Here is a 25,105-nt window from a genome sequence, read left to right on the forward strand (position 1 = left end):
TTCAAAAGCATTGCCGTACAAGTTCTTTATCCATTTCCTATCCTCTTTATAAAGACATTCCCCTGTAACCTCACACTGTAAGCTATCTGAGAGTTTGGGCCATATCCATGTGCTGCTGTGTGGTGGCTAACAAACTTCGACAAGTAATAACAAACCTATGGTCTTGGGACTGGAAGAGGCCATTTCTTACTTGTTCTTGGTTCTCTGTTCCCATTCACTGTTTTCCTGTTCGATGCCAACATCGTGCAGGCCACTTTAAGGGACTGCCTTGGTGCTCGAGCTATGAAAGTCACTCTAGTTTTATCACAGCTGTCACTCTTTGTATGCAAGAAAGCTGAGGCTCACAGAGGTTACAGAAGACTGCTTAGGCCATACCATTGGTAAAGGGCAAAGCCAGAACTCCAGCTCAGATGGATGAACACTTTATTGACTGAGGGACCGCTTTGACTTACTCAATTCGAGGCCCTTCAGGGCATGAGTTTATCTTTCCCAAAATACGCCTTCACATATGGTCAGTGTGCCTCAAATTTACCAGTCCATAGATGCTGTCCCCAAGCAGCAGACTCCTTCCTACAGCACATTTTTTTTAAATCACCTCTTCTTTTCCACTCGAACTCTGTATTCTGCTCAATACTGCATTGTATTGCTTCTATAATTATGAAATAATATTTTAATTTCTATCTTACTACCTATGTTATTGTTGAACAGGTCATCTTGCATTGTATGAAAGTGATCTAAATCAAAAGCATGTGTCACATAGTTTTCTAAATATTGGTCACAATGTTTGAATAACACAGACTTGCATAAGTCAGTAACTACAGATGGCAATGATTTCATGACTTTATCAGCCACATAGTAGCAGTGAGATACTTGGAATGCTGCAGAAACAGCTGAATTATATCTTGATTCTAGGCTACCAGTGGAACCCATTCTGGTGTCCTTCCTAGGGTTTTTTGTTGTTGTTTTGTTTTTTTCTTTTTTGAGTCATCTATTGGTCTGGTTGCTTTTGTACAGAGAATACAGAAGAGTCTTAGCTGTAGGAAATTCTTGTCAAAAGGCCAATTTCAGTGGAAAGATGAGAGATATGTGTATGTGAGAGAGAGAGAGAGAGAGAGAGAGTCACGTATCAGCTGACTTAAACAATCTCAGAGGACTCTTCACCTCAACCAGCGCTTTAACACACTCTCAGGTGGCGTTCTGCTACACTGATTTTGAAATAAGCATCAATTGAATTCCTAGATTTGCTTTATTCAGAGCCAACAAAATGTAATATCATTCCTTACAAATACTCAACATGGATTCTCTTCTGTGGTAATGAAATTTTGTTCGCATAATTGCTTTTCCACCTCAGGATTCCACTGAGGCTCATGAATTACATTAATTTACAGATTTCTCTTTTTTATTTCTTTCTCTCTCTCTCTCTCTCTCTCTCTCTCTCTCTCTCTCTCTCTCTCTCTCTCTCTCTCTGTGTGTGTGTGTGTGTGTGTGTGTGTGTGTGTGTGTGTGTGTGTGTGTGTTGGCATGTGTGCATGCATGCATGTTTGTGTATGTGTACTTGTGGGGGGTAGAGGTCAAAGTCAAGTATCTCCTATTGCTTTCCACTATGTTTTAAGACAGTCTCTGTCACCGAACCCAGAGCTCACTGATTGGCTAGCTGACTAGCCAGTGTGTTCTGGTGATCTTCTTATCTCTATCTCCCCAGTAGGGTTACAGATGCATGTTGCCATGGGTGACTTCTTTTATGTGTTCCTCAAGCTTGTGTAGCAAACATTTCACTAACTGGGCCATCACCTTGACTTCCCCTTTTCCTTCCTTCCTTCCTTCCTTCCTTTCTTCCTTCCTTCCTTCCTTCCTTCCTTCCTTCCTTTCTTTCTTCCTTCCTTCCTTCCTTCCTTCCTTCCTTCTTTGCTTGCTTGCTTGTCTTGTTTTATCACCCAAGCTGAGCTCAAATTCTTGATAATCCTCCTGCCTTGGCCTCCCAAGTACTAAAATTCCAGATGTGTACCAACACACCAGGCTGCACTGATTGATATATTTCTGATATCTCTTTTAATTTATAACAGTTCTCTCCTCCTGTGCCGTGTATTTGTTGGGGGGAAAGGATTCTTTGACCTGGAACATCCCATCTTCTGTGCTATGGACCACAGGTTGTGGTAGTAACACTATTGAACACCTTCCTTACCCCTCTTTCTGTAATCTTGCAGTTGGGTTAGAGCTTGCTTAGATGTAAATTGAATTTTGGAAAGGTTACTGCACAGGCAATATAGTATTGACATCACAGTAGGAGGCACAACATGCCTGCTCATCTCACTTTCAGCAATGTGAAGATTGACCAGTGTGACCTGTCATATAAAAGCCCCATGAACTCTTAAGCAGCTGTTCTAGCATCTAGTAATATGTACTGTGTAATTTCCCTAACCCACAGATCTTAAATCCAGTCGTGTATGTTGACAGCATTACAGGCAATCCCTCCATAGCCAGAAGGTTTGCTGCAGTTGACCTGCATTCTGACTTTGCCCTTGCCCATATAATGGATATTCCATGTCTCCCTGACATGAAGTTTGCTTAAGATTAATTAACTTAAGGTCATGTAACAAGTAAGGTAACACAATCATAAATTTGGAGAATTGGTTAATGAAAAATTAGCTATAAAATACTGAGAAATTAATAAGGTAGATTCAAACTGAAATCAAAAGAATCACAGTAACAGTAGTGTTGAATCATTATGAAAAAATCAAGACTAATGTCCTAGAGACGTTGTATCTTTCTAACACTAGCTTTAAATCCAAGCCAGTGATGGATCTCAGTGTTAGTATCCGTTTAATGAGGTAAAACCGTAAGCTTTGTGGCAGCTTGCTTTGCATAAAGCCATGATGTGCAGCAAACACCATTCCATAAAGTGAAAGTATATCACAGAACAGTTCCTACAAGGCTCTAAATGTCATTTGCTTTCATGACTTGGAGTTTATCTTATCCAGAGCAGCAAGTTGCTGTCTGTATGACCTCCCACCCTCCTTCTGAGTCCTATGGTTCTCACCCTAATGAATTCAAATAGAGAAGGATTATTGGGCTAGAACTCAGAGTCTCTTTAGAGCCAGAATGGAGGAAAAGTTACAAAATACAGATGTCTTTCAGGGATTCCGTCCAAAGAGAAAAGCATGCCAGAAGTTAGAAATAGATATGTTATTCTACCAAAAAAAAAAAAAAAAAAACCCAACTTGAATTTGGCTTTTAGCCAGAAAAAAAAATTTTTTTTTCTTAAATACTCAGATCAACCTATTAAGCCTTAATGTACTGTTATGGTACGATGAAGTGTGTGACTAGAAAGACATACTTTAAAAAGTCAAAGTTCATTATGTCCTAGTGAGGGCAAACCTGCTTTCACTTCCTCACAACCTTGCCAGATTGTGCCTGTCAAGGTTCTGTAATCCTATATTTTTATTCGTGACTAAAAGTGGTCTGATATTTCTGAAATCATTAGTTTTTGCATAATAAGAATTTAAAATGGAACTCAAAACCTCCAAGGTTTTTTTTTTTTTTTGGTTTTTCGAGACAGGGTTTCTCTGTGTAGCTTTGCGCCTTTCCTGGAACTCACTCTGTAGCCCAGGCTGGCCTTGAACTCACAGAGATCCACCTGGCTCTGCCTCCCGAGTGCTGGGATTAAAGGCGTGCGCCACCACCACCCAGCTTCCAAGGTATTTTTAAATTACGTGTAAGTCAAAAATGTCCATACTTCCAAATACTTAACGAAAGCCACTCTGTTCTTGTTGTTTTATTGGGAATTCTGTTATGTTTCTTTGTTTACTCTGTCACTGTGTGTGTGGGCACACACTTGCCGCAGCATGTGTGGGGATTAGAGAATTTGCAGGACTTGATTCCAGTTGTGGCCTCCAGTGATCAAACGCAGGTATTCAGGCTTGGCAGGAAGCACTCCAAAGTGTCTGGCCCTCTCACGAGGCCCCATTTTATTGTTTTTTATTAATGGAAAAATCTCTAAATTCAGTGCGATTTATTTTGATTACATACTAAACTTTATGAATTGGTTATATTAGGGGGAATTTGTTCTTTGTAAAGTTTGGTTCGTTTTTTGTTTTGTTTTGTTTAGTTTTCCCTTCAGTAAAGAGTTACTTATTCCAAGAGGCAGGAAGTCTGGGATGAGGAGTGGGAGACAAGAAGGTTCCTGGTTACTCTGCACTCCATGCAGACTTCAGAACATGTGTAGACACCAGTGCTGGGCAGTATTTTCTTTTTGACTCTCGTTACCTCTAGCCAAACTTTATATTAGTTTTCTACTTCATACTTTTGTTTTACTTTCAATGAATCTTGCTAGGAAAACAGAAGCAGCTCTCACTGCAGTCTGCTTTGTACCCCTAAATGAATCTCGTAGCTGTGCTTTAGTTGTAGCTTATGATGTTATGAATTTGACTGAATTGTCTAAATAATTACATTCCTAAAACGTATTTTTTCCACATCACATTCTTTCTACATGATGATCTATTTAATAGGACTTTGGTCACCACCAAATAACAGTGGTCATGGCAGACAGTCATTCTGACTGAGAAAATCTGCCTCGCTATAAATGTTTGACGAGTTGATTTAAAGACTTAAGAATTAGCAATAGCTTTGAGAGCACTCTTTGTTCTGTTAGCTACCTGGAACCTGAAAGGGAGCTAAGTGAGCAGAGCTGTGCTTTGACATGTCCGACTGAGATGTCAGCAGGCATGCTTTTTACACTATATGTCTACTCTTGTGATAAATCAAGGAAGTATAAGGTTAAGATTGATTGGGACCTAACTACTGGAAGTTATTATTTCAGGCAAATTTGATATGACAGAAAATAAGCAGACAATGATGATCACTGTCAAAGACATTCATGTATTTTGTGATGCTATATGTCATATACATGACTACTTTTTTGCATTCCACTTGGCTATAATGTTGAGGTGGTCACTTATGAATATGATTTTCTTGATAAAATAGTTTTATTCTCTTTAATTCTAGTTGAAGAAATACTTTTAAATTCCAAGAACTTTTACTTTTGCGAGCAAAATTTAATACACATGTAATGATAAAAAAAAATTTGCTAATCTTTTGATTTTACACTTAAGTAAGTTTAATCCATGTCTTTTCAAAGATGTGCTATGGTATGTGCCAATAACATTGTCATTTCTTGGTAATTTGATTTATGGATATTTGAAATGTGATAACTTAAAGTGGTGTGCATTTTGTATTCATAAGGAAATCTTTTTTTTTCCATTGTCCTTATTTTTTTTTTTAATTTTGCAATACAATTCAGTTCTACATATCAGCCACGGATTCCCTTGTTCTCCCCCCTCGCGCCCCCCTCACCTTCCCCCCAGCCCACCCCCCCATTCCCATCTCCTCCAGGGCAAAGCCTCCCCCGCGGACTGAGATCAACCTGGTAGACTCAGTCCAGGCAGGTCCAGTCCCCTCCTCCCAGGCCAAGCCCAGCGACCCTGCATAGGCCCCAGGTTTCAAACAGCCAACTCATGCAATGAGCACAGGACCCGGTCCCACTGCCTGGATGCCTCCCAAACAGATCAAGCCAATCAACTGTCTCACCCATTCAGAGGGCCTGATCCAGTTGGGGACCCCTCAGCCACTGGTTCATAGTTCATGTGTTTCCATCATTTGGCTATTTGTCCCTGTGCTTTATCCAACCTTGGTCTCAACAATTCTTGCTCATATAAAGTGGGGGTAATGAAGGGCGAGGGTCGAGGGAAAGAAAGCTTGGGGGAGCGGGAGATCTCAGATGGATCAACAACAGAGAGGGAGAACAATGAATAGGAGACCACGGTAAATGAAGACCACATGAGAATAGGAAGAAGCAAAGTGCTAAAGAGGCCCACAGAAATCCACAAAGATACCCCCACATCAGACTGCTGGCAATGGTCGAGAGAAAGCCCACACTGATCTACTCTGGTGATGGGATGGCCAAACACCCTAATTGTCGTGCTAGAAATCCCATTCAACGACTGAGGGATCTGGATGCAGAGATCCATGGCCAGGCCCCAGGTGGATCTCTGGGAGTCCAATTAGCGAGAATGAGGGGGGTTCATAAGGAAATCTTTTAAGGTAAGTGAGGCCTTATCATGAGCCTCAAGGATAATCAGGAACATCCTATACCTTTGAGTTTATGTTTTTTTGGGTTTTGAGGATTTTTTGTATTTTCATTTCTTGACTCTTCAACAGAAAACCATGTATGACATCCAACCAGACGTAGGAAAGTTGTACTTCTTTAGAACATTGCTAATACCTGGGTCTGTTTGTATTATTGACTCTATCCTTCACTTTGCCTTCTTGAGAAGAAAGATTTTGTGCTATTTATCTTTGTTCTCCAGTGCCTAAGGTTGTACTCACTGAGTGAAAACTGTGCCTGAGTGGAAACTCAAAAAGAAATAGACATTGTCTAATTTGTTGAGTTTGTCTCCTGAAACTGATGGTAAAATTAAAGCCCTGTCTGTGTATTCACTGTAGTCTGGACTTTACATACGTCACCATTTTCTGTGGATCTATGAAGATCAGTGAATAATTAGGCTAAAGACTATGAGATCCTTGTGGTACTTCTGGTAAGAAATTAATACACACCACCTAGATTTGGTGCAAATCTGCACCATGTACCATCAGGGAAGCACAGAGTCCCAGAGGCCCACAAACTGAAGTTCCATCCGTGTGCACAGCTTTTAAGTGCAGTGAGAAATCTGTGTATCTGATTTTGAAGTTCAAAAAAGAAGTGCCTTTTAGCTTGAGTGGTTCAGAAGGGGTTATTTTTGGCTTTTGCTTTTCTAGGAGGGAGTGTAATGAGTAGTTTTGAGAGAAGGGGGATTTGAAGAAACACTGAGGAGACAAACTGATAGCATCTAAAGGCCTGTGCAGCATAAAAGCCGGAAACTGGTCTGCAGAAAGAGCCAGGGGCCAGAATTGGGACTCATTCCTTAGAAGTTTGCGGACAAGTTCATTTTGATGAGTCCAAGTTATTCTCCTGGGACATTTACCCAAAAGTACTAGAGGTCAGCCAAGCTCATTACTTGCTGAAGTGTATCATCCAGTCTGCCCTGTACTCAGGAGTTGTTGTTGTGAGCATGTATGTCGTGCACGTATAGTTTCACATTTCTAATTTTTCCTTCCTGATATCTACAACTAATTTTTCTTCCTGTCAGAATCAGAAATCTCAGGTCTATCTTGCCTCTTTGTCATTATCTCCATAGAATACCAGGTTCTCTTGCTTTGATGTTTAACTGCACTAATTTATACTATGAAGATAAACTCAGATTTGTCAGAAAAGTATGGAATTTGTACATTGTGAGAAAAAATATGCTTTTAAAAACATATTTCAAATCTTTGGTGGCAACCCAAAGTATCTACTAATTTTTATATTACATGTTTCTGAGTTTCCTGAAATCAAGAACTGTGTGTGTGCTGTCCCGACACTGGTCCCCTCTGTCATGGAAACATTACATTAATACTGATAAATTAAGTGTAATCTGAGGATAAATATACATATGTTATACATACATTTATTATTGTTATACATACAGTCATACTTTCTGAAAAAGCATGATGAGTCTGTGTTTTACCCTATGTGAAAGTTAGTTAGCCATTGAATTTTAAAGTATGCTGTGGACAACAGACTGCTTACATACAAAGGAATAATGTTCTTAAATACTTAGAGATAAGATTAAAATATATTATGAATTTAGGGTTTATATTAGTTTTATTGAAAAAAGCCCTATAATAGTAAAATGATCTCTATTTTAAGTTAGTTTTTATCCAGAAGTTCTTAATATATTGGTATTACTCCTCTTTTGGGAAAAATATGATCTTGAAAGATGTCATATTATACACCTGCATCTGCTTGAAACCTGGTAGCTTGATAAATTGATAAGATAACTGGGTCATGTGTTAAGTTTTCTGAAAAACCAAGCCAAACAGAGATCCTAATAAAAGAATGTTACACATTTCCTTTTAAATACAAAAAAGTATTTCTCAGGGCTCTTAAATTACCGTGTTCTAATACCAAGGGAAAATAAAATCTGGACTTCGAGTCTTGTTTGTACTTAGAGGTTTTCCGGACAGGAAGGCAGTCTTGATGCAGTACAGTAAGCCACAATACCAGTGGGGCATTACAGGTGAAGAGCACAGCTGTGCCCACACTCCAGTGGGGTACAACTGTACGCTGAATAGTTCCTGTGCAGAAAGAGAGTTTGCTTAACTTGGTTTCCCAAGAGTAGATCATATTAAAATGTTATAAAATCATGATTTCCTGCATTTGAATACTTGTGGTTTCTCAACTGGTTCCAAGTCTCTGTGTGTGTGTGTGTGTGTGTGTGTGTGTGTGTGTGTGTGTGTGTGTGTGTGTGTGTTTCCACATGCATACCCATGTGACTTCCATTAGCTGAAGATGTATAGAAGCTTTTCCTTCTTAAAAAATAGCATGAAAGGCAAATGCATGTTAAAAATACATATAAGCAGAAGTATTAGAGATTAAAAACATTTGCATTTTACCTCATTAAATGGTAGACTTTTATAGTGAAGTAGAAACACAAAATAAGCAGATTCTGTGGTCAAAATATATTTTTATTAATTATTAAAAACTATACTCAATTTGCATTATTCTATTTGATGACTATATCTCCTATTCTGCATTATAAATAACTGAGTGTAAGAAATGGTCTTCTGAAAAAAAGAAAGAAAGAAAGAGTCTTCTGAACAGCTTTAGAAACCTGGAGCATGCCATCAAGTGCACTAACACACGCAGAATGGGAGTTCCAGGATAGCTGATGAGAGGAAGGGTGATTTGACACAAGCCTTTATGTGTGGTGATATATTGTGTACCCCAGTAAAGCTTACCTGGGGATCAGAGGACAGAGCCAGTCACTATATTAGACATAGAGGTCAGGCAATGGTGGCACACACCTTTAGTCCTATCACTCGGGAGGCCGAGATCCGTCTGGATCTCTGTGAGTTCAAGGCCACACTGGGCTACATGAGAGAAACAGAACCAGGCAGTGGTGACACACACCTTTAATCCCAGGAAGTAGTGTGGCAAGACACAGAAAGGTATATAAGGCATGAGGAAACAGGAACTCTCTCTCTTTAGACTGAGGATTTCGTAGAGGTAAGAGCTAGTGGCTGGCTGCTCTGCTTCTCTGATCTTTCAGCTTTCTCCCTGATATCTGGCTCTGGTATTTTTATTATAACACTTTTTAAGATTCATGTTACATTTATGCATCTAAGAGGCCCATTGAACTCCCACTGAATACACTCAAATATAGCTGTACTTTGTCAGAAAGACAAAGAAAATATCCTAGAAGCAACCAGAGAAGCAGCTTATTATATACGTAGACAGTCGATACGATTACCATCTGATTTCTCATCAAATATCGTAGTGCTAGAAAACAATACATTCAAAGTGCTGAATGAATACTTTTAATTAAAACTGCCCAACTAAAGTTAAATGCCTGAGGGAAATGGCAAAAATTAAACATGTATTCCACATTCATTTTGTTCCAAAGAATGTACTTTTTAAAAACCTGAAAGTACATAAGCACTCAGAATGGCTGTGACTGCACGCACAAGCCTTGCACCCGGACACATCACTCAGAAACTCAGCGTGGACAGGGGAGGGAGAGTCACTTTTCTTCAGGAAGACAGCCCATGCAAGGTTCCAGTAAACGGTCCTGCACCCCACATATAGACCGCACCAAGCACTCAGCGTGCTCAGTGAGTTCAGGAGAGAGAACACACGTGAACTGGAAAGGGAAATGTGGTAGGTTAGAGACTAGGGGGGAATTTGATCAAAATAGATATGTATGTGTGGAATTCTCAAAAAAAACTGTAAAGTATAAATGACATATAAAAATAGTCTTAAGTCTCCCATCCAAGTACTAACCAGGCCCGACCCTGCTTAGCTTCCGAGATCAGACGAGATCGGGCGCGTTCAGGGTGGTATGGCCGTAGAAGAAGCAAAGTGCTAGAGAGGCCCACAGAAATCCACAAAGATACCCACACAACAGACTGCCGGCAATGGTCGAGAGACAGCCCGAACTGACCTACTCTGGTGATGGGATGGCCAAACACCCTAATTGTTGTGCTAGAAACCTCATCCAACTACTGAGGGATCTGGATGCAGAGATCCATGACTAGGCCCTGGGTGGATCTCTGGGAGTCCAATCAACGAGAATGAGGAGGGTTTATATGAGTGAGAATTGTTGAGACCAAGGTTGGATAAAGCACAGGGACAAATAGCCAAATGAATGGAAACACATGAACTATGAACCAATGGCTGAGGGGTCCACACTGGATCAGGCCCTCCGAATGGGTGAGACAGTTGATTGGCTTGATCTGTTTGGGAGGCATCCAGGCAGTGGGACCAGATCTTGTGCTCATTGCATGAGTTGGCTGTTTGAAACCTGGGGCCTATGCAGGATTGTTTGGCTTGGCCTGGGAGGAGGGGACTAGACCTACCTGGACTGAGTCTACCAGGTTGACCTCAGTCTGTGGGGAAGGCTTTGCCCTGGAGGAGATGGGAATGGGGGGGGGGGGGGGCGTTGGGGGGAAGGTGAGGGGGACGGGAGGGGGGAGAACAAGGGAATCCGTGACCGATATGTAGAACTGAATTGTATTGCAAAATAAATTAAAATAAATTTAAAAAAAAAAATAGTCTTAAAAAATAGTCTTATTTTTCCTCTTTAAATAATGAAAGAGCATAGTTTTTATAGCCACTAATTATGTATCTCTGAGTAAGTTCCCTACCTTGTATCAGCCACAGCTAATTTATCTGTAAAATGGAAATATTTTCCTCACTAAGCTAATATATAAGAAACATAGGAAGTGCAAGGTGGCTTGGTGGGTAGAGATGCTTTGGCACAGGCCTGACATCCTGAGCAGAGTCCTCTGACCTCCACCTTCTGGCCGTGGCACACCTACACCTCATGCATCCGCGCACACACACAAGGCAAATGTGACGAAAAGGTGGGATCTTCTCTCACCGTAGTTTTCCCTCGGTTGTGACCATCGGTTAACTGGACTTCCTGGAAGTGTGCTGGGAGGAGCAGGGAAGGTCCCAGACTGTTGTGTAAGCAGGCGTCAGTGACCGAGTCAGGAGTGCAGACTGCCTTTGTATTCACTAACCAGTCCTGCACCGGCAAGCCTGCCTTGTTTGTGAGACGACAGAGGAAAGGACAGCTGAGCAGGGTCATGGACTTGAGTGACCTAGTCTGTCCTGTCGACCTAACAGCACAGGTGTACAGGAAGGACAGTGCCCCTGCCCTCCGCCTAGGTGCCGTAGTGGGACTGGGCCTATGCGGGGTGGCTAATTGCCTCACTTCAGCAGCACAAAGAAATGGGAGCTATTCATCATGAAGACAGACGGGCAGTTGTAACTGCTAATAGTCTTGGCAGTACTAGTGAGTAATAAAAACAAATTAAGTGCCAAAATATTCTTTGTACCAAAAATATTTTTAAATGGCCAACACACATGCAAATCTTCCCAAATTAGCCATCAAGTGGAAACAAATTGTGGAATAACATTTTAAATGCATAAATAGATGAGCTTTTACCAACTGGCAGATATACGGCCTAAAATGTATTCGTATGCAAAGGCCCCATATGCTTAGAGTGCAGCGGATTATATATGGCTGGCTAATTTTTTAGATCCTGTCAAATAGTGAATAGGAAAACAAAATGTAATAAAAAATTATAATCTTGACAGTCATTTGAAATGTACCATGTGTTACGTGGGGAATGTGAGACCAGTCTGCTTGTCCCACTTCCCATGACTCAGTACTAGATAGCCAGGCTTTCTAAACTGTTCTTTGGCAACCAAACTTTCTTGGAATAGTCATTTTCTTTCAAGTTATTCAGCACAGGCATTAGTCATAAATCCTCAGTTATAGATATATAACTAAAAATCATTCACATGGCCTCCTTCAAACCTAAAAGCTCATACTAAAATTATTTTAATAGATCACACAAAGCAGAGCCAACTCTTCCTTGGGAATAATTAATTGCTACCATATGAAGCTGTAAGAACAATGTGACCATGTTTGATTTTTAGTTTTATTATGTCACTACTTATCTAGAAACTAGCTGGGTGACGTTAGCTTCTAACTGAAAGACAAAGGAAGATAAGTGAGCTGCAAGCAACGTTGTTCACAAATGGGTTTGATGGCAAAGTCATCTGAATGAAAGAAGCAGGGCCTAATGGATGCTCTTAGAACAATGCAGTGTCGAAACTGACACTGTTATCTCTTCACCAGCTGCCTCCCTCCATTCATTAATTTGGGGTGTGGATAGTACAGGAGACTGAACCGGGCCTCTCTCACACTAACTAAGCAAGGGCTACACCCAGCTGTATTAAATCAATTGAAAACTTTGCTCAGAATATCCAGTGTACTAGCCCATAAGCAGCTACAGCTCTTTAAGAATATTCAACCAAGAATACATGAGATGCAAAAAAGTCTGAAAGAAGTAGCAATGGGCTCCTTTTAAAACCAGACATTGATCCTCTCTTCCACATCAAGACTCAGTCGCAGCTTCCTCTCTCTCCTCCCTAGTCACCACCGAAACTGAGATTTGTCCTCTCCTGTCTGGACACTGAGTTGTATCTCTCCCTCTCAACCTCGCTAGACTCGTTTCACCGAGCACATCCTCCTTACCCTCTTGGTTGGCGCTCGCTCTCTCTTGTTCTCAGAAGTCCTTTGCCACAGCTGCCAGCCTTTTTCTTCAGGGCTCTCAGCAGTCATGCAGATGATGTAGTCGACTTCTGCTCCTGTTTTCTCTCTCTAGTGATCCCTCGCTCCCTCATACAAGCCCTGAGCTTGTCATCTCCCAAAACTGTCCTGCCCTCCATGTCAATTCACCAGCATCCTGATCTCCGTCAGTGTCTCATAGCCTTGTAGCCTGACGACGGCCCAGCAACTTCTACTACTCTCAGCCATAGCGTGCCCGGAGTTCCTGCTGGCCTACTGTGTTTCCATACTCTTAACCAGTCTAGATTCCTAACTCATCATTAAAAACACCCTCTAACAAATAAATACCCCAGACCCCACTAGTTGCCACCCTTCCATTATATGCTCCTGATGGAAGGGTGATGCAGGATAGCCTGTAGTAAGTTCTGTATCAGCAGTTAATCCCCCTTTGCACTCTCTGAAACAGCCAGCTCCTCACTGACTGTTTCTACTGGGCTCCTTGGTACTTCCTACTCAGTATGTCTACACATGAGTTCATGGTTGTCCTTTCTCTACCCCACACATAACACAAACCTCCTCTCCAGAGACAAATTGATCTTACCCATCCCACTAGATAAGATCAGCATGCACACAATTGCTCAGGCCAGCAACCTTGACATAGTGTCACTCACTCATTTATGATCAGTCAATAAGATTGATTATTATGCCCCAGGAGTCTCTCCTGGTAAATACTCTAACATCTCCAGCAAAAATCTCCTAACTGACTGCCTTTCCTCTACACTTACCTCTTAAATCCATTTTCTATAATATCTAGAATCTTTTAGAAATACAGATTTTACTGCATCATTTCTATGTCCTCTAAAGGACATTAAGATAAACTGAAATTCTTACTTTGCTTTTAAAATAACATATGTTTTATTAGCCTTATTTTGCAAATTAGGGAGTTGTGGCTTATACTCATTAAGTTGCCCAAGAACTGTGATTTTATTTGCCAGGACCAGGACTTTTTCCCTTTTATTGAAAAATAGATCTTTTCCCTCATGTAATGTACACTGATTATGGTTTTCTTTCTCCTATTCCTTCCAGTTCCTCCCCACCTCCCCTCCCTCCCCTCCCATCTGAATCCACCCCCTTTTAGTCTCTGATTTGAAAAAAAAAAAAAAACCAGACTTCTAAGGGATAATAATAAAACATAATATAGTAAGATAAAATAAAAACTAACACATCAGAACAGGACAAAAAAAAAAAGAAGGAAAAGAGCCTAAGAAAAGGCACTAGAAATAGATCCAGATGCAGAGACCCACTGGAGTGTTCGCACACTCAGAATCCATAAGAACACTAAACTGGAAGCCATAATGTATACTCAAAGGACATGTAAGATAAAAGGAGAGAAAAAATATATAAATAAAATAAAAATAAAAAATAAAATTAAAAAAAAAAAAGGCCCTGACATGACATTACGAGACAAGGAACCTCCAGAGGTGGCCAGGACCAGGATTTTTCTCACATGGAACGCTAGTGAGGCTTTTCTGTTTATAATGTTAGGATGAAATGATGACATCAAGATGACCATCTATAAAGTTTCCTTTTAGCAATAGATTGCTCAGTTTGTATTTGGAACACTGAATAAAATTATCTTTAAAATACTAGTAATACTTAAGTAGATTTTGTTTTAGTGGCACATACTTCTTTTTTGTTTTAGAAGGCAAATCTTTTCATCTTTTTCCATTTAAAAATTTCTTTGACAGTTTCAAACCTGTATATAATGAACTTTGGTCATTTCATTCCCTCTATCCCCTCTTCATATGACCTTCCTTTCCTGCTAAAACCTTTCCTCCTCCAAAATATCTCCTCTGTCTTTATGTCTTCTTCTGGTTTGTGATCCACTGAGTTCAGTTATAGTTGCTTATAGGAACATGGATGAGAGATTATTTACTGGAGTGTAGGCAGCTTATCAGTGGGTATGCCTTTGACAAAAGTGACACTTCTTACCCCCACATCCATTCACTGCCAGTAATGCACAGGAAGGAATAGAAGGTCCTTCTCCAGTGATGAAATGCTGACAGACCCCATCTTGTCCAGTCCTTGTACAAGTAACCATAGCCACATTGAGCTCACGAGTACAGTGGCTATGCCATCCACATCTCCCCACCCCCTGGCTCTAAGATCCTTTCTGTCTCCAGCTTATGTAGATGTCCAGTGTAGGACAGAGCAGTCCAGCATCACTTCTTAGCTCTTTGGCTAGTTGTGAGTTTTTGCACTAATCACTGTTACCACTGTAAGAAGCTTCTCTGATGAAGGCTGAGTACAACATGTGTATAAACATGAGTATTCAGGCCGGGCGGTGGTGGCGCACGCCTTTAATCCCAGCACTCGGGAGGCAGAGGCAGGTGGATCTCTGTGAGTTCGAGGCCAGCCTGGACTACCAAGTGAGTTCCAGGAAAGGCGCAAAGCTACACAGAGAAACCCTGTCTCGAAAAAAAAAAAAATGAGTATTCAGAAGGCAGTTTGACAGAATGACCATTTAGCAAGACAGCATTAATTAAAAAAAAAAAAAAAAGTCTTCCCCTCGGCAAACCCTTGACCAGGTTTACAGAACCAGGCATGAGTTTCCTCCTGTGGAGGAGGCCTCAAATCCAGTCAGAAAGCAATGGGTCACCCACAGGACACTTAGGCCACTTTTGCACCGGAGGACAAATCTTACCTGGCAGACCCTTATTGTAGCTTTCATAGATGGGTGAGACTATTCATGACTTGTTCTTCACCAGGTCCCTGAATATCACCTTCTGGCCTTAAGAGAACCAGCCGATAGGAAGAAAGCTGTCTGGTCAGGTCTGTCTTTGTTTCCTTATGTCCATGACCAAAGTGTGTAGCAGGAATCTTAGAGAGTCTTATTAATAAAATCAAACCTGAGCCAGGTAATGGGGTGAAATACTAGAAGATCAGAGAGACAGAACAAGCCACATCTATCTCACCTCGTCGGATCCTCAGCTAGTCTTGTTTCCTCAGACTGTAAGCCTCTGAGTCCTCATCCAGAATGGGTCTCAGCTGAATTGTGTGGCTAGAAGCCTGAATGCTTAACCAGGCCAAATGCTTAACCAGCCAAAATGCCTAACCAGCCAAATGCTTCTAGTTTCTGGTCCTCACACCTTATAAACCTTTCTGCTTTCTACCACCACTCCCTGGGATTAAAGGCTGCTTTCTGGGATTAAAGGCGTGAGTCGCCATGCCTGGCTGTTTCCAATGCAACCTTGAACTCACAGAGATCCAGAGGGATTCTGTCTCTGGAATGCTAGGATTAAAGGCGTGTGCTAACACTTTCTAGCCTAAGTATCTTGTGCCTTTTCTGTTCTCTGACCCCAGATAAGTTTATTAGCATGCACAATATTTGGGGGAATACAATACCACAAAAGTGTATGGCACTGAAGTCAGATATATCCTTAACTCTTGTAAATTTATGCATAGGCATATAATTTGAATGTTTTCACAAGAGTTTCATGTGAATTTAATAATGCCTTCCATTAAGCAATAAAAATAGGATACATAATTAAAAATCTTGACAAGCACATGACTGGCATGTGGTAGAACCTATTTCTATAGTAGTTTTCTATTGTTTCCAGAATTTTCTGAGTCACTTGGAATGTTCTAGTTGAGGAATGTTAACTGTAAAGTCAGCCCCCAACAAGTTGTGAACTCTTTTTTTTTTTGCCTTTCCTTATTTTTTTTAAACTGCACAGTTCTCTTCCCTCCATCCCCAGTGTTGAAACAACCGGCTTTCATTGACTGAATGGCCTCAGGATTCCCACACTGCCGGCTTTCATTGACTGAATGGCCTCAGGATTTCCCACACTGCCTCCAGCTTAGATTTTCTTCTGTCAGATACCGAGTCCATTAGAACCTACTGGTATCCTTTTCCTTCTAATTTCCAATATGACAGCCAATTTTCATTAGCTATTGTGTGTTTACTTTGATGTAGAATTTCTGGTGCAGAGTCAGAAACAATTTTTAACCCTATTCACAATGTAAACCTCTCCACCAAGACAATGCAGAATTTTACTTTCCATTATTTATATTATGGAACACACTGAGTATGTTAATGTGCTTTTCTAAACTCCTCTAGTCTTACACCAAGGTTCTTGAACTCCTTTCTAAGGTTCCTGTTTAACTCATATCTCATATTTCTTCTGCCCCTAGTTATGAGTCCCTCTATCCAAAGAGCAGGCTCACTGGCTGCCCAGAGAGGAGTTAAAGAATGAGATGCTTTGATCTCTTAAGTCGGTGTGTATAGAGAGGACCATGGTTGATGGTTGTGTAGCAGAAAAAGCATGTGGAGCTATAGTGTGGTCAAGGTATATTTTATTTGTGAAAGTTCAGCTCAATGTTTAAAAAAAAAATCTAAAAAAGAGCTAAAGAGATGTCTCAGAGGTCAAAAGCACTTGTTCTTGCAGAGGACCAATGTTCATTTCCCTGAACCCACATGGAGGCTCACAACCATTGTGACTCCAGTTCCAGAGATTCTAATGCCTCTTCTGGCCTCTGTGGTTACTTCAAAATACTCTACACATAAAAATTGTTTAAAGATCTAACTAGCGACCTTACTGCTTACCTGTTTGCAATGGCATTCAAGCTCTGGGGCTCCTTGGGCAAGAGTAAGTAACTTAAGTGCTAACATTCTTTAAGGGCTTACTATATGCTAATGAATTATTTTGCCTCATTTTATTCTTACAAAAATGTATGACAGTAGTTACGTCATTATCCACTTTTTAGAGGAACTAACGTTAGAAAAATCAGTTTACCCAAGAACCTATAGTAAGTGGAGCTGGGATTTAAATCCTGATAGCTCTGGCTGCAAAATGCATGCATTTGTCTTCTGTCCGTTTTTGTGGCAAATTGATATGGGCTGAGTCACCCATATCAATTCAGTGTATAAATGTTTGCTCATTCACATATGAATTATGCACTCATTCAGCAACTTTCTGAACATTTGCTGTACACCTTTGCCAGGTGTGTGAAAACATGGTGTTTGCCCAAATGGAGATCATTCCCTCAAGGAATGTGTCTTCCAGAGAGAATACCATGTATAGAGATAAAATAACATGTCATGGACATGAGAAGAGCTGTGAAATAGACTTATAAAAAAAACTATTGGCATTCAGAAAAGGGAGAAAATTTTTCTATTTGGGAATTGAAAAGCTCAAAGAAAGGTAGCATTTGGTTTGGGCTTTGATAGATGGAAAGGATTTAAACATGAGACAGTAAGAAAATAGGTATTTCCAGTTTGAAAAAAATATAGAAATAATGACCCAAAGAGGCCATAGAAAAGTTTGCCATAGAAAAGCTTGCCATGGGTATCAAAAAAAAGAGAATTTATTTTCTTTTTACTTCTTGATCTTCTTTGTGTTTTGTTTTGTTTAGCACAGGTTGGCCTCCAATTCCCCAAGTGCCTGCATAGCTGAGGATGACTTGGAGTTTGTGATTACCTTCCTCCTCCTCACAAGTGCTGGGATTAAACATGCACACCTTACTAACAGTTTCAAGAAGCAGTTGCTTTCACTGGCTACTCTGACTGTAGTACTTTTAAGTTCCCCAAACAGACACATCTGTTTCAATGTACTCATGCATTTTGATTTCCTTTCTTCTTCATCCAGCATCTCCCTCCTCAGACGTGCATGCTCAGGATCCATCACTGTGGGACTGGAGAGGTGACTCAGTGGGCAGAGTCCTTGCTGCCTGTGCTGGCCAGTTTTGTGTCACCTTGACACAAGCTAGAGTCCTCTGAAAGAGTAGAACATCACTTGAGAAAATGCCCCCATAAGAACATTATAGGGCATTTTCTTAATTAGTGGTTGGTGTGGAAGGGCCCAGCCCAGGAGGGTGGTGCTATCCCGGGGCTGGTCATCCTGGGCTCTATAAGAAAGCAGGTTGAGCAAGCCATGGGGAGCAAGTCAGTAAGCAGCACCCCTCCAGGGCCTCTGCATCAGCTCCTGCCTCCAGGTTCCTGCCTTGTGTGAGTTCTTGCCCTGACTTCCTTCAGTAATGGCCTACAATATGGAAGTGTAGCCAAATAAACTCTTTCCTCCCCAACTTTCTTTTGGTCATGGTGTTTCATCACATCAGTAGTAGCCCTAAGACACTGTCTAATCCTGAGGGCCTGAGTCCAGTGAAAACCTAGTGTAGCAGCCTCCACCTATCATCCCCATGCTGGAAGGCAAAGATGGGAGAGTCCCCGAGGATCCTTGCTGACCAACCAGTGAGCTCCAATTTCAATAATGTGAAGAGTGATGACAGAGGACACTTGACACTGATCTCCATTCTTTTCATGTGCATGTGCGTGAGCTTCACTGTAGGTGGAAGTGAAATATGTTCCTGCTAAATGATGAAACATAACCCATTAAGGAAGGAAAAGTTTATTTAGGAAGGTTTTGTTTGTTTGTTTGCTTGTGTTTGTTTTTGTTTTGCTTTGTTTTTGTTTGTTTGGGGTTTTTTTTAGATTTTATTATGGCCTCCAAACTTTTAAATGCTAAAGACAAATTAATGTAAAGTAATGTATCCTTCTTCGCTCAGGGGTCTCAAAGTCTAGTATAGTCTAGTATATGAAGAGTTAAGGGGTCTGAAGTATGTTAGAGACATGTACAAGAGTTAGTGCCAGCTCTGTTTGGCAACTAGGGAATGCTTGCAAAAGAGGAAACACATCTTAGTACAGCACTTTTTAAGACAAACAGGATTAACCCATATGTTGTCATTTTAAAGCTAAAATTTTAAGTTTAATAACACATCTTGCCGGGCGGTGGTGGCGCACGCCTTTAATCCCAGCACTCGGGAGGCAGAGCCAGGTGGATCTCTGTGAGTTCGAGGCCAGCCTGGTCTCCAAAGTGAGTTCCAGGAAAGGCACAAAGCTACACAGAGAAACCCTGTCTCGAAAAACAAAAACAAAAAACAAAAACAAACAAAAAAAAATAACACATCTCATGTATCTTTTGTGTATATGAATATTTGTTACTCAGTTTGATCTTTGTAATTAATCTGCTCTGTAAATATACAACAAAGATATTTGAGTTGTTTTCACTTTTCCTACTAACACTGCTGAAATACATATGCAAACACATAATATGCATAACAGAGACACACATGTACATATACATGCTGTCTCGCATTGTCATAACAGTAAAACAAAGCCTTAGAAATAAACTAAGAGATATAAGCACTTAATTCATAGTGGCTAGGAATGTTTTCTTTTCCCACATACATTTGCAGAAACTGGAGCCGACAATCTTCTTAAGCTGCCAGATTAATAAATACATTATCTCATTGTTACATATTTGCTTAAATTACAATTTCTTGAGTATTACTAAAGTTTCGTAGCTTTCCCCGTCTACTGGCCAGTTTTATTTGTTCTGTGAAATAGTTGCTCTTAAGATCTGTGCGTTAGCCTGTGCAAGCTGGTAACTGTTTCATGGGTGCTATGGAAAGCATCCGTCTCCTCAGTCAGAAACAAGACTGCATTAGCAGACAACCCCACAAGCACTCTGAGCATCACATGTGTGTTGATTCCCCTTGCTTTCTAACAAGGGCTATACAGAAAGGTCCTGGGGGATGCTGCACTGCAGTGGACACTGGGTACAGCTGAAGTATGTGGAGCTAGAGTGGTGTGTCTCTTTAAGGCACATATGTGTTCTTCTTTATGCTTCCAGTTGGTTTATAAGAGCTGTCTCCTGTCTGAACAAATAGTGCCTGGTCTCTCATTGAGTCTTGCCTGTCTTACCTTGTCTGAATTTTTATATTTGACTTTTATTTCCTGATTGCTGAGTTGTGTTGCATACATAGCAATACTTTGCTGTTTCAAAATCAAAATCCAACAGCTGTCTTTTCTCTTATGCTTTCATGCTGTGGTCGTTACCGGTTTGCTCCTGTATTTACTTCTGTGTGAGCAATGATGGGGTCTCATCTGGTTTTGTCTTTAAAGGTCCATCTCCCCCCACACACACACATCTGAAAGCCTGCTCTTACTTCATCAGCACTCGGCGCTCACTGCTTCGCTGTTCTCTTCCTTTAGTCTATTTGTATCTTAACTCCGGCCGTAGCCTTTGAATACTGTACTTTCAGAAAAAGCATAGAGTTTATTCTCCATTATTTTTCTTTTAGATAGAAAACTGTGGGTGTTTTTGCTATTGAGTGAGTTTTTTAAAGAATCTTCTAGAGTAAACAGGGTTAATGTAATGGAAAAGGATAGCCTACACCATTCTTTTATACCTTTATCTTACTATCAAATTGTAAGGTTATAATTTTTTGAAGGTTTAATTTGCATTTCAGTGAGTATAGTTTCAATTTTATTATTTTTTAAATTTTATTTATTTATTTTATGTGTATGGTTGTTTTGCCTACATGTATGTCTATGCATCATGTACATGTGTGTGCCCTCAAAGCTCAGAAGAGGGTGGGGTGTCCGGTCTCCTGGGGGTGGAGTTACAGATAGTTGTGAGCTGCCGTGTTGGTGCTGGAGATTGAACCTGGGTCCCCTGCAAGGGCACTGAACCATCTCTGCAGCCCCATAGTTCCTAGTTTATAACTTTTTTTTTCCTTTATTTTCCTATAGGTCCCTTGTAGTTTGGAATATTGGGATGAACTCCAGAAAGTTTTTGTTGCATTTCAAGAATTCAGCCTGTCTGAAAGCAAAGTTTGTGAATTGCAGTTGCCAGATATCAATCTTGTGAGTGACCAGAAGAAACTGGTGTCCTCAGATCTGTGGAGAATTGTCCTGAACAACAATCAGAATGCAGCAGATGACCAAAGGTAACACAGACCGATGACAGAGGCAGTGGAGTTACACTGGAGAATGACAGCTGGCGGCTTGTCTTCTCCCACGCCTCCTTACTTACCTGTCGAGTGGAGAGCTAACAGGCGTGTGCCTGGGTTAGAGACCCAAAGAAGCAAAGCTCGGGTCTGCTGTTTGACAGTCTGGGCTTTACTCGTAATGTAGTCTGAGAACCCTAATAACAGAGAACCTGTAACCTAAATGGAGAATAAAAACAATTTCATTCTAGGTCATTCAAACCTAACAAGCCATCATCCTGAACTCAAAAATACAGGGAAAATAGCCTAATAGACTCTTGATGTTGCAATTAGTGGGATGAAAATAAACATGGGACAGTAAAAGGAAGATGATGTAAATGTGCTTGTCAGCATATAAGTCAAACTTTGAAAATATATTCATCTTTAATGATTTTTTTTTTTACTCTAAGAGGTAAACCTTCAGACACTAGGAAAATTTGACCAACCAAGGCCAATTAGCTGATGTTTGCAGCTGTGAAATCACATTGGTCATAATGAATTCCAGAAGCTATAAGCTTCAGATAGTCTGATCATGTGTCCAGAACTTCCTAGTCCACATTATAATTCCAGATTATGCCCATTTCTAGTATTTGCCTACTTGGTGTGTTTATAGACTTAAGGTAGAGAAAAATAACTCCAGAAAGCTATTCAGCATGTGTCCTGGTTTACGTGCCCTGCCAAGCCTTTGTCCTTATGCTTTCATGAAAGGTGAGAAGAAGAATGTGAGCCTCAACCAGGGGCCCTTCCCTGGTCCATAGGCTGTATGTGCAGTGAGACCCCGCTATTCTTCCCTTTTAGTGTCTTACCTTCGGGCCCTCCTCATGGGTTAGCCTAGGGGCTGGCTGCCTTAGCTCCCTTGTCCAGTCCCTTCCTTTTCTTCCTGGATAACATTCAAGCACTAATGGGAAGGAAGACATCCACCACTCCAGGGCTTTGCAAATCAGGTGTTGTTTTGTTTAATGTAACTTTGATTCTGCCCATACGTAATCATCATAACACAGCATGTTGTGCTGGTTTCTACTTTATGTTGTAAATAGTGGTAGATGGTTTTTGTTCTGAAAGTATTTATTTGTGTTAATAATACGAGCTTGTTGAAGCACTACACTGAAGTGACTCTGAGCAGCATTTTGGACTATAGCCTCACAGTCTCTTTCATTGATTACATTGTATGTTTCTTAATAATAATGTTTTTTAACTTTATATATTCTATCTCCAGGATATCTAGGCTCTTTAAAAATAATTACCTTCCAACGTATTACCTAGTAACGTATTGTCAGAGGTATATGTGAGAGGTAGGGTCTTGATTTTACTGAAAGTAAAAGAGCAGCAAGCCTCCAGGGATTTAGCAGATGTAGCAGGAGATTGCTTTCTCAAAGTAGAGGTTACCTCATCACAAACCAGGAGATTTCAGAGAAGAAGCTGGAGACAGCTAAATTGATTTTTTAAAGCTGTTTCATTAATAGTATCAAGTTAGAAATGATTTCTTGATTTTAATTCTGGAAGAATTCATTTTCACCATGGAAAGTACTCTGGGCAAGGTCAATCCCTCTGACTCTGAAGCATTCATAAAAATTTCTGTTGTGGCGAGTTTGGCGCTGTTGAAGTGCAAAGCCCTCAGAGGATAGAAATGCATGCAGCCGTCAAACTCGGGCTCTTTTCCATCAAGCTGTTGACATTGCAGGCTCAGACCTTTGGCCCTTGCTGGGGAATTTTCACATTACCTAATATTTTGCAATTAATCTTATTTTGAATTGTTTGGGATGAATACCTTTTCAAGTAGGAACTGGTATTAATGAGATTTAATTATAACTGTTTTAAAATCGAACATAATAAACACTGTTACTGTTGAACTCGAGTTGGGAAAAGCAAGTCGGGTTTCAAAATGGAGAGCCATGAGCCACAAGAAGCAGAGCAGTTGAGGAGATGCTCTGCTCTGAGCTTTGGAACTACAATGGTTATTTAAGAGAACACTCTGGAAAGGGCACAGTTACAGACTGTGTGGTAATAAGAGACCCCCAAACAAAATATTCCAGGAGGGAGCTTTGGTATTGAGACTTGTTCCTGTGTTGCTGAGGTGGAGGCAGCAATGAGTACTTCACACAGAAGGCTAATGAATGCACACATAAGGTTGTCAATCTCTTTGGTTCCACTGCTTGTAGAAGAGGTTTCTGGAAAGCTTGCTGCCCACTGAGCAATGCAGAACATGTTTGCCGGATGTATTAGAATAAGATACAGAAGAATATAATTTGAGAGGCTGCTTTGAGAAGTGTGGCAAGATTGAGACCAGAGAAGTTATGGAAGACAAGCAGAGTGGGGGAAAAAAGAGAAGATTTGCTTTTATAGCTTTTGATGGTCATGCTACAGTTGATAAAATTGTCATTTAGAAATACCACACTAGTAATGATCATAATTGGGAAGTGAAAATGGCCCTTTCTAAACCAGAGATGTAGTCTGCTGGAGCACAGAGAGGTCATGGAGGTGGGGCTGGCCATTTTACAAGTCATGGAGAAACTTTAGGAGAAGAGGGGGCTGGGTCAGTAGAGGTGGTGGCAGCAGAGGAGATTATGGAGGAGGTGGTGGTGGGTGGAATGGTTTTAGAGGTGGTGGTGGTCCTACTTACAGTGGTAAGGAGGCTGTGGTGGTAGTGACAGTGGATAAATGAATGTGGAGGTGATGCTGGTGACTGTGGCGGTGGTCCTGGTCATAGCAGTAGAGGCAGCTATGGCGGTGGACCAGGATATGTCCCGCCTATACTTCCTGCCTAGCCAATGGCCAATCAGTGTTTTATTTATTGACCAATCAGCAACACATTTGCCATACAGAACATCCCACAGCAATAGAGAAATGCCTATTGACTTGCAGTTTAATAGGACTCTATTCTCCTGTTTCCAAAACTGTGATGAATGGGCATGGCATATGGGGAAATAGCTATTTTTATGTTTGCAATGTGTGTCTTAGATAATTAGGGTTGGGTAATTAAATTAATGTGTTTGTGAATTTAATAGTATTAAGATTACCTTAAAATGAAAATATATATATATATATATATATATATATATATATCGAAAGTTCCTGTTTGATTTCTGTGCATTTTCTTTCAAAATATAATCTTGTTTTAGGTGTTAGGTTTATTGAGTCCTAGCTGTGTTACTAACATCCCTGTTCCTCGTTTACATGATCACAGTGAAACTGCTGATGATAGTCTTAGGGTTAATACATGTCTGTTGCTCTTTGCTAGATTCTGGAAAGGGACAATAGATGTTTCCCACCTCCCACTTTAGCATTCTTAACTGATGATACGGACCACTGAGTATCTCTGAGCAAATTCAGAGTACTTGGTTTTATTCTGTTTTCAAGTTTTATGGCCCAGAAGCCCATAAACCTTCAGTCACTTTCTTTGCTAATTTTGTTTGGAGTTTTTGTCCCATGCAAGTTTTCAGAGCAAAAGAATAAAAGTCACTTAATGAACCCTTAACTTTCCAGCACACATTTCCTGTCTTACCCTATATATTTTGCTGGATGAAACCAAGGATAATTCATGTGTCATTGTCCAAAATAAGTAC

The 25,105-nt window shown here is 40.6% G+C and overlaps 1 protein-coding gene across 5 annotated transcripts in view; it reads left to right on the forward strand.

The window, feature by feature from the left end:
• The window catches only part of Vps13b (vacuolar protein sorting 13 homolog B), a 559,226-nt gene that overhangs the window by 430,842 nt on the left and 103,279 nt on the right, over positions 1–25,105 (forward strand). For all 5 annotated transcript variants that reach the window (XM_052747609.1, XM_052747613.1, XM_052747612.1 and 2 more), the window contains one exon: positions 21,307–21,503. In XM_052747609.1, the coding sequence (XP_052603569.1) occupies positions 21,307–21,503 (197 nt within the window). The remainder of the gene's footprint in view (positions 1–21,306; positions 21,504–25,105) is intronic.

The sequence above is a fragment of the Peromyscus californicus genome, unplaced genomic scaffold (assembly GCF_007827085.1).
Source record: "Peromyscus californicus insignis strain IS unplaced genomic scaffold, ASM782708v3 Scaffold_20__1_contigs__length_68692818, whole genome shotgun sequence".
NCBI lineage: Eukaryota > Metazoa > Chordata > Mammalia > Rodentia > Cricetidae > Peromyscus > Peromyscus californicus.